The sequence below is a fragment of the Lepus europaeus genome, chromosome 7 (assembly GCF_033115175.1).
Source record: "Lepus europaeus isolate LE1 chromosome 7, mLepTim1.pri, whole genome shotgun sequence".
Classification (NCBI taxonomy): domain Eukaryota; kingdom Metazoa; phylum Chordata; class Mammalia; order Lagomorpha; family Leporidae; genus Lepus; species Lepus europaeus.
The window spans coordinates 61,357,333-61,372,711 of record NC_084833.1 but is presented as its reverse complement, the minus strand read 5'-3'; the positions used below and the strand labels follow the sequence as shown (position 1 = coordinate 61,372,711).

Below are 15,379 nucleotides of genomic sequence, written 5' to 3'. Positions count from 1 at the left end.
CCTGTGTTGGAGCTAGATAAAGAGACACAAAACCCCATGGCAGAAAACCCAATTGTACATGCCCAATTAGATGGAGGTGGTTCCTTTGGTAAAGGTTCATTAAAGTTCTATTTGTCCTGGGACCTTAAAGGACAGGATGGGTGTGGGATGGGGTGGAGAAGAGGTGGAGAATTCGAAGTCGGGAAAGGTGGTTTGCAGAATAAGACACCTTTCCTCCAGACTTGGAGCCCTGAGTGAGTCTGAGACATCACTGGGTCCCCCACCTTTGCTTAGCCCAGTGCTTGACAAGAAGGCCCTAGGCTGACTGAATGCATGACAAAGAGTCCTGGCAAATTATTCACCAAATTTGAGCCTCTATTTTCTATAAAGTGGCAATTGTAGCTACCTCATGGGATTAATGGTATATAGTGATTAAGTTGCCAGATTCAAATACTGGCTCTGATGTTTATTAGCTGTGTGAGTAGGTAACTTACCATCTCTGTCTTTCATTGGTAAAATGGGGATATTAACAGTATCTTAAGGTTTTTTTTTTTTCAAGTTTATTTATTTGAAAGGCAGAACGAGAGAGTGAGATCTTCCATCTGCTAGTTTACTCCCCAAATGTCTGCAATAATGAGGGCAGGACCAAGCCGAAGCAAGGAGCCAGGAACTCCATCCAGGTCTCCCACATGTGTGGCAGGGACCCAAGTACTTGAGCCATCATCTGCTGCCTTCCATGGTGCACACAAGCAGGAATGTGGATCCAAAGCAGAAGCAGGACTCCATCCCAGGAGCTCCAATATGGGATGTGGAGGTCCCAGGCAATGGTTTCACTAACTATACCACAATGCTGCACTTACCTCAAAGGGTTTTTGTTTTGTTTTGTTTTGTTTTGTTTTAATGAGGTTTAATGAGATGACTTAAATAATCGAAAAGTTCCTGGGAAATAATGGGTGCTCAGAATGTGTCGATTATTACCGTGAGGATTTAAATGGGGAAATGTGATGGTAACCACATCTAGCTCAAGTTCTCCACTCGCGGCAGGTGCTCTGACAACCCCTCAATGTGCCTGCAAGTGAGATTACTGGTCTCATCTTCCTGCCCTGTTGGGGTGGGATGATTGGAAAGGAAGCCAGGGGTCTCCTTCAAGTTCCTTTATTTGCCAGTGAGGGTCATGGTGGGGAGGAAACCCTGGGAGCTCATTAGGGATCAACCCTTTCATTGCAGGGACCTATCTAAGGCTGGGGTGAGTGGGGACGGGATGAGGGGGGAAGGAAGATTCTCAGCCTGTGCCGGCCTGGATGGGGCGCCCTCTCCTGACCAAACGTGCGAACAGCACTGCCCTACACGTTCTAGGCCTTCTCTCACCCACCACATCTCCTTACCTGTAAGGTGCTCGTGCCCTTGCTGAAATGCTCCCAATCGGTTCCATGGAGCAGGTTTTGGAAGAAGGGTGCCGAGGCTAGAACGGAACCGAATTAATGTTTCCGAAGAGCAAGGCTGGGTACTTCGGTTAGAATGGAGAGGGGGAAGAGGGTGGCACAGGGAATGAGAGGAATAGGGGCCCTGCTGAATTAATTTTATGTTCTCTCAACAGGTGATGGGACGCAGCTGCGAGGTAAGATGGCCTATTCAAACCCAGGTGTCCGGGGCGCTTCCTGCCGCTCTCACGCAGCCGGCATTAGTGGGGAAGATCAGGGCTGGAGAGGCTGGGCTTGAGACAACGTCCGATTCAGGGGGAAAGTCGAGGGTCGGGGTCCCCAGAAGAGGGGTGGAGCTACAGAGAATCCGCGCGCAGTTTCCTCCCTAAGTTCCGCCCCGAGCGCGCCGGCGCCGCCCCCGCCGCTCCCGCTCCGGCCCGTCCCCCCCCCCCCCCCCGCCCGGCTCGCCCCCGGCCGGGTCCTGGCTGCGCCCCGGGTGCCCCCCCATCCCGGCCTGCGCCGGCGCGGCCTGCTAACCACCGCTGCCTGGGTGAGTACGGGGTGGCGGTGCCGGACCGCCCGGCCGCGCCACTCGGGGGAGCTCGGCCACGCGGTCCTGCCGCCGCGGGGCCGGTCCAGCTCTGGAGGTCCGGTGCCTGCCCTGCTCCCTCCCACTCCGCGTCCCGGAAACCGCTGCTGTCAGGACTTGGCAGAATTGACTCCCCCTTTCCTCCTCCCCAACACGGGGCTGAGTGCAAGGGTTGGGCCCGCCAGTCTTTACTCACCCAAGGGCCACCTGATCGATACTCCTGCCTGGTGCAGCCAGTGGAGGCGTGGGGGCAGGGGGAGCCTCGGGACCCCAAGACTTGTTTCAAATCCCAGCCTTGCCAGTTGTTAGCCTGTGACCTTGAGTGCGTGTTTCTAACCTTCCTAAGCCTCAGTTTCCCCTTCTGTAAAATGGAACCGTACAGGCTAAAGAACCTACCTCAGAGAATTATGGAAGATACGGTGCTGAGCAGGCACCCACTGAGTGTAGGTTCTCACTGGAGGCAGAGAAGCTCTGTTAGGAGCCTTGCAGGAGGTTGAGATACCCCTAGGAAAGCAGTTTCAGGCCGGATAGTACCTGCGAGGGGGAAGAGCTGTCTGGGGGCTGAGCAGCTGCCCTTCAGGTAGTGAGCTCCCAGTCCTGAGGAGTGGAGAATGACCAAGTTGGAGGGGCCAGTAGTCCAGACCACATGATCTGCAGAAATGCCCAGAGTGGTTAGGTGACTTGCCCAAGGTCACACAGCTAAAAGGGACGCCAGGCATACCTCCAAGAAGTGGTATGGACTATCCCTTAAACCACCCCACCACCCCCTTGCCTTGGGCAGGGTCTGCGCTCCCCGAGAATCTTCCGGAGAGCCCGAGCAGCTGGCTTCAGGAAAGCTTGGGGAGGGTGGGGAGTGAGCAGTGCTGCTGCTCCTGCAGAGTCTGGGTTTGAGCTGGGCACAGAAGGTGTTCCACATGGAGAGCCCCCGCGCCCCCCGGCTTTGTGATCCAGAGAAGGTGTTTGATCTGTGAGGGTCACCAGCTTCCTTGGGGAGGTCCCAACCCTAAAAAGGGAGAGGAACTTGAACAACTGGAGCTGCCTGTCCAGCCTGGCACAGAGACCTCCCCACCTAGCTTGTTCTGGAACGCTAGGAGGCCGGCCTTGCAGAGGTCAGGGTTCTTCCCGAGGGTGGGACTAAAGGGGAGAGTCGTGTGGGTGGGGCCAGGAAGAGTCCGGACTTGTTTTGGCAAGGCCTATGCGCCCAGAAGGGCGGGTTCTTTATCTGGAGCCAGCCCTATCTTGGCAACAGGAAGCCTAAATTCCAGGGCTGGCTTCGCTCAGCCTGAGCACATGGCTTTGAGAAATGGCCCTTTTCTCTCGCAGCTGGGGTTCTGTGTCTCTACAATGGGCACAAAGCTGACGGGCTTATTGCTGTAGGATTTGGCTTTTCCTTTTCTTCCTGTGGACAGGTAGCCCTTCTCCCTCCCTCAACCTGATCCTTCTGTCCAGAACGCTGACCCAGAGAGGAAGGGGTCAGGGAAGGCCAGATTGCGGGGAGTGAGTCTTCGTGGGCCCCACATCTCCCTGCTGCTGGCTCTGCCATCTGTTTGCTCTGTGGCTGCTTGCAGGTTCCCGCCTCAGCTGCTCCTTCTATACGCTGAGGGGTCCGAGCTAGGATTATTGCTATATACTTAACTGTTATAGTTCCTGACCTTGGGCACTCTTGCCTGGGAGAGAAGTCATGGTCCTCACGCCGGGGGTGGACAGGCCCCCTAGGCACTGGGAAGCCTCCAGAAGCTGACCATGCAGCTCCCTCCAGCAAACAGCAAGCCCGGGCTAGTGAGAGCCAGACCTGATTCTGCAAAGTCTTTCACCCTGAGAGCACGTGAGGCAGTAGGCGTTGACAAACGGGGCCGGGAGTTCTGACAGCTTCCAGGGAGTCCCTGCTGCCATGGATTGCGGTGCAGACAGGCAGAGCACTCAGAGCCTGGGAAGGGACCGCAGGTGCAGGAGGGCACTGGGCTGGTGGGTGAGGCAATGAGAGCCACAGAGAGCCCCTGAAGCCTGGGGGCTGGGCCTTGGGCCCAGAGGCCTGGGGGAGGAGATGGGCCGTTCGTCTACTGGTTGGCTTTAGGGTTGGTTCTTTTCTTTCATTCTTTTTTTTTATTATTATTTTAAGATTTATTTATGTATTTGAAAAGCAGAGTTAGAGGGAGAGAGTGACAGAGAAAGATCTTCCATTTGCTGGTTCACTTCTTTTCTTTCATTCTTTTTTTATTATTATTATTTTAAGATTTATTTATGTATTTGAAAAGCAGAGTTAGAGGGAGAGAGTGACAGAGAAAGATCTTCCATTTGCTGGTTCACTTCCCAAGTGGCCACAGTGGCTGGGGCTGGTCCAGGCTGAAGCCAGGAGTTGGGAGCTTTATCCTGGTCTCCCACATAGGTAGCAGGAGCCCAAGCACTTCTTTCCTAGGTGCACTACAGGGAGCTGGATCAGAGGTAGAACAGCCAGGACTTGAACTGGAGTTATATGGCAAGCTGGTGGCTTAACTCACTGTGCCACAATGCCAGTCCCTAGTGTTGGTTCTTGAAACAGAGAGAGACTTGTGAAAGTAGCTCCCCCAGCCCTAGGCCTGTCAAATCTGGGAGAGCGTGAGGAGGTCTCTAGTCTATTGAACTTCACACTGGCATGGCTCTGGTTCATTGCCTTCCCTCTGAAGTTGAGGCTGAGTGTTCTGGGATTCTGAGTCAGTCTTCCCCACCTTTAGGTGGCTTCTTTCCCAGCCTTGTCAGCCCACAGCACAGCTGCGTTTAGGTCTGAGCACTGGGCTGACTCCCCTCACTGAGTCCCAGCCCTGCTGCCTGGGGCTCTGACAGCATGCCACTCCATCCCCAGGTCTGACAAGATGTACCAGGTCCCACTGCCGCTGGACCGGGATGGGACCTTGGTCCGGCTCCGCTTCACACTGGTGGCCCTGGTCACGGTCTGCTGTCCACTTGTCGCCTTCCTCTTCTGCATCCTCTGGTCCCTGCTCTTCCACTTCAAGGAGACAACGGCCACACACTGTGGGGTAGGGCTTGGGGCACTGATACCTCATATTCAGGCCCGTTGGATCTTTTGGGAATCCTGATTCTCTCTTAAAAGGATTAGCCAGCTAGTGGGGTCCTTCAGACATTCTGGGCTGCCGGGGGATGCCTGCAGATTGAGATCTCATAGATTAGTCTCCCTCTGCCCTTCAAGAAGGTTCTAAGGAATGGGGTCATTGAAGTTGGACAGCCCCCCAAATCCAGAACCCAACCCTTACGTCTTAGAAGGGCAGATTCAGGAACCTCAAGAGTTTAAGGGTGGGATGTGGGGAGGGAACAGGGCAGGACTAGACTTAGAGTGACACTGTGGGCTTGTGCCTATCTCTGCGGGAATGTGGGCCTATATGTGTGTGTATGTAATTGAGGGACATGAGTGTACAATGGCTTTGAGTGAAGTGTGTGTGTGAGAGAGAGATGTGTGTGTGTATCTGTGTGTTCTGCAGTGGGTCCTGTGCCCTCTGGATTCTTTCCAAGGCCATGCACCCCCTGGACAGAGACAGGGGTTCTGGGCTAGGAAGAAAGATGTGAGAGTTGTTTCTCTGTACGATGTCAGCATAAACTGAGTAATATCTGTGTTGACCTCTCTTGTACTCCTGGTTCATTCAGTGACTATATCTGAGACGCAGAGACTAGGCCTCTACAATGAGGTTGGTGATTCCTGTCCTGCTGCTTTCCAGGGCTGGTGTAGAAGGATGGGATATGGTTTGGAGAGTGTGAAAAGTGAGGGGCAGGAGGAGGAGGAAGAGATGGTCAGACTGGAAGGTGGGGCCTCTGGCTGCAGGTGAAGCAGAGATTAGGGTCTGGGTGTGGACCCTTCAGCTAGCCTTAGAGAGAGTGCTAAAGGCCCCTGCTGCCTGGGGGGGGGCCTTTGAGAGACGGCTTGGACTAGCAGTGGGTTCTGGCAGGGAATAGATGTTGTGTGCCCACCTCTTTTGTTCATGACTTGAAGCTTCCCCTCCTGATTTGTTCTGGGTAAACATGGGCCCTGAGCTGTGGGCATCTAATCTGAAGTAGACCTGGGCCTGGGAGCTATCAGAAGAAAGAAGACTGGAAGGAAAAAGGATGACCAAGTGATCTGCAGGAGGAGTATCGTCCTTTTCAGAGCTGGTACTTATCTCAGATAATGCATGAAATGTTTTTATTTTCCTGGACAACTACTGTTCATCCTGCTAAACCCACCTGGGTATCTTCTCCAAAAAGTTTTCCCTAGCTTCCTTGCAGCACACCTAATTACTCCCTCCTCTGGGTGCCCAGTTCCCAGGGTTATCTCACATGTAGTGTGTCTCTTCCCCATCCCCCTCCCCCAGACCAGGGTGTCCTTGAGGGCAGGCACTGCATCTGAGTCAGGAAAAGTCCATGTTGAACAAAAAAATGGAAAGGACCAACCCCTCCCCCGCCTGCCACACACACACAGCCACACACATAGCTCAGAGCCCTGGGAACAGGAAGGAATGGTATGAGGTAGTCATAGACCAGACAAAATTATAGTAGTTGCAGCATATGGAGTTAAGTAGAGTAGGCCCTTGGCTATGCACCACTCCCCACCCACCTCCACCAGCTGGTCCTGGAGGCTACCGGGATCATTAGCCTCAGCATACCTATTGCCCATTCACAGTCTACTAGTCAGGGGACTAAGGGATGGAAAGTATCTGGAGGGGTACCTGGTCCCTGAAGAGCAAGAGCGACCCTGAGGGTGTTTTGTCTCCACTCCCTGGGACTACTCTGTTGGATATACGTGGAGATTTTCTGAATATCCTGCCCAGAGCACCCCAGCAATGGCCATCCCTAGGAATAAAAGAAGTACCCTAGAACAACACATCTATAATGGATGACTTGTCTCTGCTTGCACATCCCCAGTAAAGGAGAGCTTCCTTCCTCCCTAGGTAGCTAATTCTTTAAAAAAAAAAATTTTTTTTTAAAGATTTGTTTGTTTATTTGAAAGGCAGAGTTACAGAGAGAGAGAGGGGGAGACACAGAAAAAAGATCTTCCATCCACTGGTTCATTCCCCAAAAGGCTGCAACAGCTGGGGCTAGGCAGGCCAAAACCAGGAGCTAGGAACTCCATCTGGTTCTCCCACATGGATGGTGGGGACCCAAGCACTTGGGCCATCTTCTGCTGTCTCCCCAGGCATGTTAGCTGGGAGTTGGATCAGAAGTAGAGCACCGGGACTTGAACTGGTGTTCATATGGGATGCCAGCGACAGAGGCACTGGTTTAACCCACTGTGCCACAACACTGGCCCCCAGCAGGCTCTTTCTTATAGTGAGTATATATTTTATTTCTGGTGAATCGCTCTCTGCTCTGGTTCTGCTTTTTTATTTTTTTTGACAGAGTTACAGAGAGAGAGAGAGAGACAGAGAGAAAGGTCTTCCTTCAGTTGGTTCACCTCCCAAATGGCTGCAACGGCCGGCGCTTCGCCGATCCGAAGCTAGGAGCCAGGTGCTTCCTCCTAGTCTCCCATGCGGGTACAGGGGCCCAAGCACTTGGGCCATCCTCCACTGCCCTCCTGGGCCACAGCAGAGAGCTGGACTGGAAGAAGAGCAACCTGGACTAGAACCTGGCGCCCATATGGGATGCCTATGCTGCAGGCAGAGGATTAACCAAGTGAGCCATGGTGCCGGGCCCCTCGTTCTGCTTTGATAGCCATAGAACAACTCTCTTTTCCTGGGTTCAAGCCAACCCTCTAGAGACAAGAAGGCAGTGAAAGGGATCCCTGAGTCTGTGTTACTAAGTAGCATAGCTCCAGTCTCTTCTTGCAGCCCTCATGGGACATGGTCTCCAGGCTCCTCCCCATCCTGAATGTGCCCTTGGACTTGACCCGGTCGGTCACTCCTTTCTCTGTTCTGCACCCTAATCTGCTGGCAGGTAGGCCTCTGTGTATGCAGACTGGATGCTGATACTTTATACAAGGCTTGTCTACATCTCTTTTGGATTGATTGTGCTTTCACAGGATTAGCCAGTTCTTTAATAGGCCTAACAGACATATTCAGCCCAGCTTCCACAAAAAAGGGCCAGATCCCATTCTGCTCTCCCCTTCTCCCTCCCAAGAGAAGTACCTGTATTCCTGGACACAGTCCTCCATAAGATCCCCATACCCCTCCCCCTCTCCTGGCAAGGAAGCTGCTGTGGGCTGACCTCAGCCACTATCACTTCTTACCTTTGCAGAGTGTTCTGGGACTTGTGACATGGCCTTGTTGGTCCTAGGAAGGCCTTGTGCCTGGGCAGGCGTGGAGAACCGGGCTGTGTGGGCGGAAGGCAGGCTCTGAGGAGCTGGGGGTGGGACCCTCCAGTCTGAGAACAGTCTCATTGTGGCTGGAGTCCTCAACCCAAGCTCCAGATTCTTCCGCACCCAGTGTGAGTGTTGCTTGGTAAGCCCCCCAACCCCTGGCACAGCGCTGGACTAGTGGACTAGGGTGGGGAGTGGAGGCATTTTTAGTGGATGCAAGTATGAGCCCCAAGGGGAGATTTGGTACTAGGTCTTTAATAGAAAGCCGTCTCTGGCTGCCCCACAGTGCCCCAGAAGGAAGTCCAGTTTGGGGCTTAAGGTGGGTAGCAGTAGGTGGAAGTTCCTCTGCCAAGAGGGAGAAGGGAGTGGAAGAAGCCCAGCTCCCTAGGCCTGGGTCTGACCTGGACAGAGGCTTCCTGGATCTGGCTCAGCACAGCAGGCTCAAGCTGAGTGGAGAAGGTTCCCGTGTCCCTAGGGATCCCCCAAACCTTGAATTGGGTGACAAGTTCTCAGAGAGGAAGGAAGTAGGGGTCTGGGCCTCCACAGGCACCTTGATATTTTAGGATCAGGACACCGCTGGCCTGAGACTTGGATCATTCAGAGCCTGGGGGCGGGATGGCTGGCAGCCTGTGGTCCTACTGAAACAGGTTCTAAGACACTCCCACTGTCCCTAGTTGTACTTGGGTGAGGAGGAGGAATGTGGTTAGACAAGGTCAGTGGGAGGGCTTTGGTCAGTTTGAGCCAAGGGTCCTTTGTTTAGATTGTCTTCAGGTCCTTGACCTGAAGAAAGCCTTGGTCTTCCTGTTTGGTCTGGCTTTACTTCCATGCCTCAGTCTCCCATTCTGTGGAATGGGAATGATAATAACCTTTATACCTTTGATCCTGAGTGACTGTGAGGGTCATCAGAGAGAGGTGGGTGGTCAGAGCTGCCAAGTCCAGGCCACTGGGCTCTTCAAGAGGTAGACCTAGGGTATCAGCGTGCCCAGGGGATTCCTAGACGCTGACCCTGCCTGGCCCTCCTGCTCAAGTACCATCTCTCCCTCTGCTGTTTCTCTGCTGTACTGTCTTCCTTTCCCCATTCTGTGCTGCCTCCTCTTCAGATTCACTGGAAAAGGCTCCACTTTTCCAAGCCCAGGTATCCCAGCAGGCCCCAAGTTGTGTCCCTTGCCCTGCTTGGACCACTACCTACAGGATGTTCTCTGCGACCTCCCAGCCCTTGGACCCCGATGGGACCGTGTTCCGGCTCCGCTTCTCGGCCGTGCTCTGGTGGATCATCACTTTCCCCATGTTCGGCTTCTTCTTCTGCATTATCTGGTCCCTGGTGTTCCACTTTGAGTACACGGTGGCCACTGACTGTGGGGTGAGTGTCAGGCTCCCCAGCACCTGGGTTAGAGCCAGGTCAGGAAATTGTGGTAAGGGTGGAATTGAAGGGTAGGAGAGAAGGTGGAGGGTCAGCAAGGGGGGAGAGGGTTGAGCAGAAGGGGGACGGGCAAAGCAGAGTTAGAGAGAAATTAGGAGCTACTCAGAGGGTAGAGTGCAAGTGCAAGGGAGGGGCTGAGGGCTGGGGAAAGGGAAGGGGCTGGGAATGGGTAGGAGAGGTCACGAGAGGGCGAAGGAAGCTGCAGAAAGACTAGGTTGGAAAGGCAGTCAGGACTGAGGAGGTCAGAGGAGGCCGGGAACCGGGAGAAGTCACAGGTGCTTTTGCCCAGAATGGCCGACTGACCTCAGAGGACCCTTGGCCCTGCTTTGGGATCCTCAAGCTTTGTTTCTCCCACTGGCAGCCCCAGACCCCACAGCATGTGCCCACTCGGGACTCTGCCAGCCAAGAACTTGGATGGACTTCCTGCCGCCCATGGGCAGTCCGGAAGGCCTTCCTGGGGCCCCAGGGTCAGGGCCATGGAGTTGAATATGGAAGTGCTCTTAGCTTCTCATTCCTGCAACAGACAGTCCTTAGTCACAGACCTTCACGGCACAGCAGGTGGGGGATTCCTGTTGTGGTGAAAGGCTCTGAGGAGGCACTGAGTCTGGCGTGGACGCTGGGGAAGTGTCCTTCCTGCAAGACGGGGCCTTGCTGCTGTGGGCGTGCAGAGGACCTCTGTGAAGGCCAGGTTGACAAGTTGAGATTTCTATCCCGAGGACAGTGGTGTGCAGGGAAGGGACACAGTCAGATTTGTGCTTTGGAAGATCGCTCGGGAGAACACTTGGAAGGTCGGGGGAAGAGCAGGGAGCCCAGTGAGAAGGCTGCAGACACGGCTCATGCCACTGCAGATAGCACCAAGTGGGAACGTAAGAGAGGGGAGGGAATAGAGTCCAGAGAAGAACTTCAAGTAGGATTGCCAGAAATTGGAGGTTTTGTCAAGTTGGCAAGGGCTGGAGGCCAGTCAGTTAGATGGAGCAGTCATCTGTAATTTGGGGAAACCTTTGTCTGAGGTCCAGGGATTGAATCTTAGATGGTAAATCTGAGGTGCTTTGATAGGGAGTTTTCTGGATCCCTCCATTTGTGCCATGTGAGTTTCTGATCTACTACCTTAGGGGTTATCTTCCCATCTCTCAGTACTTTTAGCTGGGCCCATGGGGAAATGTGGGGGTTCTGTGAGAGCTCCTGATGATGCTTGTGGCTGGCAGTAGGTGCGAGAAGACTTGTGTGCTGGAAATAGGGGTGTGTGTATGTGTGTGTACGTGTACATGCTCCTAGAATGCTGTCTCCACCCCTAATCTGGGAGGAGCTTGTGAAGACAGAACTGGGGGCCTCCCCCACCTCAGTATCCTCTCCACCTGATACTTGTTCCCAACATCGGTAAGGGTTCAGGGCCCTTAAATGCTTTGGGTTCTCCCACTCAAGCTTTAGATGTCGATCCTGTTCCCTTTAAAGTAGCTGAGACCGGGGAGGAAGTTTCAGAATGAATATTCCAGGAAGCGAAGGCACTGCTCTCACTCACCCAGCTCAGGGCAGAAAAATTGAGTGAGGAGACCTGCAGGTCTCACCAGGGTCTGCTGTCCTGCCGTTGGCCCCTAAGCAGGCCTGTCCGTGCTCAATGACTGTGGCTCACAGCTTCTTTGCAGGCTTTTCAGGGAAGTTTGTTTTCCAAAAGCCATCATTTATTGTACCTACTGTGTGCCAGACACTGCAGATGCTTTGCATACTTTATATTTGGAGTTCATTATCGCCCTGCAAGGTAGGTGATGTTATACCCTTTTTATCAGTGAGGAATGGGAGCCAGAGAGGTGAGGGGACTTGCTCAAAGGTCATCCAGCTAATTTGCAGACCCACCGTGTGCATCTCCAAAGCCTGCCTGCTGCCTCTTCACTGACCATTCAGAGTGAATAGCAGAGCCTGGGTTCAGGCCGCTGCGTGGCAAGCTGTGGCCTCAAAAGCAGCGTCTTCTCTCCAAGAGCCCTGCCCTTCATTTCCTCTAACAGTGCTCCGTGAGGCTGTGAACCTCTGGCTGGTCCTCCTGCAGGCCCACCCCTGCTCTGTGAGCTGCTTCCAGGACTGCCCACTTACCCAGCAGTCTGGGGCCCATTCAGATCTTTACTGGAAGAAAGGAAGCAGTCTTTGAGAACCCCATCTCTAAGACTGGTCTCTCCACAGAACAAGAGCATTCCTTGCTGGATCCCTGGGCTCAGACACTGCCCTGGTCCTTGCTGAAGCTCAAGAAAAGTCCACACAAGGTGTGGGCCGTGGCCTGGTAGCTTCCACAACCTTGGACTCTTTTGAGCATGCAGATTATCAGGTTCCAGACCTGCTGCATTTTCACACAACCCCTGTCCCTGCTGAGCTCTGGGATGATAAAAGTTTGTGAAGCATTGCTGCAGTCCTTGAACTCCTCCTCCCTTCCCTGGGCCTGTTCACTTGTCTCTCATCCTCTCGCATCTCATGCAAGTGACACAGCAGTCCTTGCAGTCATGTGTTTGTGAGGCTCCAGTTCCTTAAGGATTGAGACAATCCAGGCATTGAGAAAGAAGGATGGAGCAGATGCACAAGAACAGGGTCATTTTCTGAGCCTGCACCAGGTTAGAAGCCCCACTTTTTTTTTAAGATTTATTTATTTATTTGAAAGGCAGAGTTGTACAGAGAAGGGAAGAGAAAGAGATCTTCCATCTGCAGGTTCACTCCTCAAATGGCTATAGCAGCCAGGATTGAGAAGCCCCTACTTTCTTAAATATGACCAAGGTAAGGATACCCTCCTAGGCCCAGCTTCCTGAGGATCTCACAGCACCCGTTACCATCTTGCCACACCTACCCAGAGGAACAGGTGGTGCTGGGAGCAAAAGAGGAAGAAGCCAGCTGGGCACTGTTCCAAGGGAAGCTCAGATGCTCTGGGACTCAACCTTTGTCTCAAACTGAGTCTGGGGTTCTGGACTCCTGTAACTCCCACCAGCTCTTATCTGAGGCACTAATCAGCTATGGCATAGGAAGCATCTGAACCCATCTACTCACCTGCCCAAACGTGTGGGTTCCCATTTGTGGGGAGGTGGAGAAGGTCCTGCCATGCCTCAGGACAAATCCCCTGCTGGCTGAGGAATGGGAACTGCACACATTGGGCCAGGACAGGAAGGGGGAGGTCTCCCCCAGGGAGAGTCCTGGGAGACCTGATGGAGGACTTTCTGGAAGGGAAGGGGCCAGGGCAATTTTGATAGATGGAGAAGAGGGGCTCCAGGTGGGCAGGACTGGCAGAGATGATGCCTAGACAGGTCACAACTCTCCAGGTGCCCAATTACCTGCCGTCCGTGAGCTCGGCCATCGGCGGGGAGGTGCCCCAGCGCTATGTGTGGCGCTTCTGCATCGGCCTGCACTCAGCACCTCGCTTCTTGGTGGCCTTCGTCTACTGGAACCACTACCTCAGCTGCGCCTCCCCGTGTCCCGTCTACCGCCCACTCTGCCGCCTCAACTTCGGCCTCAATGTTGTGGAGAACCTCGCGCTGCTTGCACTCACCTACGTCTCCTCCTCCGAGGACTTCAGTGGGTGCAGGGTCAAGGGAGGAGTCGGGCCGGGTTGGAGGAGGGTCCCCTCCCACACTCGCTCCGTAGGGGTGTGGGTACCCACTACGCCCGCTCCCAGTCCTCCTCTCTCCCTCCAGCTGTGCATGAGAATGCTTTCATTGTGTTCATCGCTGCCTCCCTCGGTCACATGCTGCTCACCTGCATTCTCTGGCGGCTGACCAAGAAGCACACAGTAAGTCAGGAGGTACGGTCCACCCCTGGTGGGGCGCCGAGTGGCCCAGACGAAAATCAAGGACACCCACCCCCAGGATGCGGGTAGTGGTCAGGTGGGGACTGGAGTTCTGCTGGAAACCCTGGCCAAGGGGTGCCGGGTGGGGGCAGAGGCCTGGGGACCAGTGGAGGATGGTCGAGTGGAGAGAATCTAGGACTGTGCTTGGGTAGTTTGGGAGACTAGGTGGCATGCGGAGCATAGCCAGGCTGCAGTGGTCAGGAATACTGTCGGGTGTGGCCTCACTGTATCTGGAAGTACCGGGGCTGGGCCATGACTCCATGAAACTCATGCCATCTTCCCAAGGGGGGAGGGGCAGTGCCCTGCTCCTCGGCCTTGTCAGTCCCCCGAAGGCAGGGATATGAACCCACTCATCATTCCTGCTACCCCTGCCTGTGTCCCCTTCCACGATCACTAGTGGGAACCAAGGGAGGAAAGGCCCAGCCCTTGGGAGCTGGGGCTCAGTGGAAAAGCTGTTCACACATGCCCAGCAAGCTGCAGTGTTCAGACAGCCCGTCCCCCTAGGACCGCAAGTCCTACAGCTGGAAGCAGCGGCTCTTCATCATCAACTTCATCTCCTTCTTCTCGGCCCTGGCTGTCTACTTTCGGCATAACATGTACTGTGAGGCTGGAGGTGAGGATCCACAGGTGTTTGGAAATGACCAACAGTGGGCAGTGGTGTGGGGACGGTGCCATCATGTGCTCGCGAGAGGGTAGCAGGAGGCTCACCATGCCGTCTCTTGTGTCCTCACTGCAGTGTACACCATCTTTGCCATCCTGGAATACACTGTTGTCCTAACCAACATGGCGTTCCACATGACAGCCTGGTGGGACTTCGGGAACAAGGAGCTGCTCATAACCTCTCAGCCTGAGGAAAAGCGATTCTGAACCCTTCTCTTGCTGTGAAGGAGACGGCCTGCTGCCGAGAAACAAGATACCACTCTGGCCTTCCTCCCCTCCCCACTGTGTCCTCTCTGGGTCCTGCTAAAGCTGGGGGAGTGCAGGGAGGAGAAGGGCATAGGAGAAGGCTGACCCCAGTGCTGCTGGCTGCTTCTCCTGGCCTGGGCACAGAAGCCTTCAAGCAACACAGTCCTCACCTGTGAGGTCGCAGGAAGCCGAGCTGGCAGCAGAGCCAGCATCATTTGGTGCTAAAAAAGTCCTGAGGTTCATGAGCACCATCCGGTTTTTGGCCTTTATGTAGCCAGCATCTGCTGAGGTCAGGGACCACTGAGAAGTGGCTGCTACATGTAACCCACAACCACTTCTCACCATGGGTTGGTTCACGTGACTAACATGTCTAATGATCTACCATGTACATCCAGGCCTGCCTTCACCTCTGACTTGGTGTGCACCCACATGCCCTGCCCTTTCTGAGCCTCGGTGTGTCCAAGTGTGCGACGGTGGTGAGGGAGTGTGTAGCTGGGGGCTGGGGAAGACTGTGTGCTGTGTCCAAGGGCCTTGCTGGTGTGGTTCTCACATCATCCGATGGAGGTGGTCTGTACCTGAAGGATGACCTGTCCAGAGGAAGTGCCAGCACAGCATGTTTCCTGTCCATTATGAAATCTCCAGCTTACAGACCCTCCCTCCTTTGCAATGGTAAGGAGTAGAAGGGTCAGAGTCCACAGGGCCCTACCCTAAAATGGGCTACCCACTGGCCTCCATCTTCCCACTGCTCCAGATCCTGAGGTCCTTGCATTGTACATTTTATTCCAAAGGAAAATAAATTTTTTTTTTTTTGGCCAACAATCTGGCTTAGGCTTGCTGGGTTCATCTCCTTGTCAGATAGGAACTGAAATAAAGGTTGGCTTCAGGATGAAGGAATAAGCCAATGGCAGGATAGGATTCCAAGTGGCCCCCAGTTTAGGCATGAGGTCTCCCAGGGCTGACCTAAGCCTCTTTTTTGGTGAGTGAGAAGGGCTGA

At 54.1% G+C, this 15,379-nt stretch overlaps 1 protein-coding gene across 11 annotated transcripts in view; it reads left to right on the top strand.

Moving 5' to 3' along the window:
• Positions 1-15,217, top strand: part of PGAP2 (post-GPI attachment to proteins 2) — a 30,074-nt gene extending 14,857 nt beyond the window's left edge. The window contains exons 1-8 of one of the 11 annotated variants that reach the window (XM_062196620.1): positions 1,579-1,597; positions 4,829-4,998; positions 5,782-5,800; positions 9,437-9,605; positions 12,956-13,208; positions 13,328-13,434; positions 13,984-14,092; positions 14,216-15,217. In XM_062196620.1, coding sequence (XP_062052604.1) covers positions 4,839-4,998; positions 5,782-5,800; positions 9,437-9,605; positions 12,956-13,208; positions 13,328-13,434; positions 13,984-14,092; positions 14,216-14,346 — 948 coding nt within the window. In that variant the 5' untranslated portion in view covers positions 1,579-1,597; positions 4,829-4,838 and the 3' untranslated portion in view covers positions 14,347-15,217. The other 10 variants (XM_062196621.1, XM_062196613.1, XM_062196611.1 and 7 more) reach the window with 10 other exon arrangements.
• The last annotated feature ends 162 nt before the right edge of the window (positions 15,218-15,379 follow it).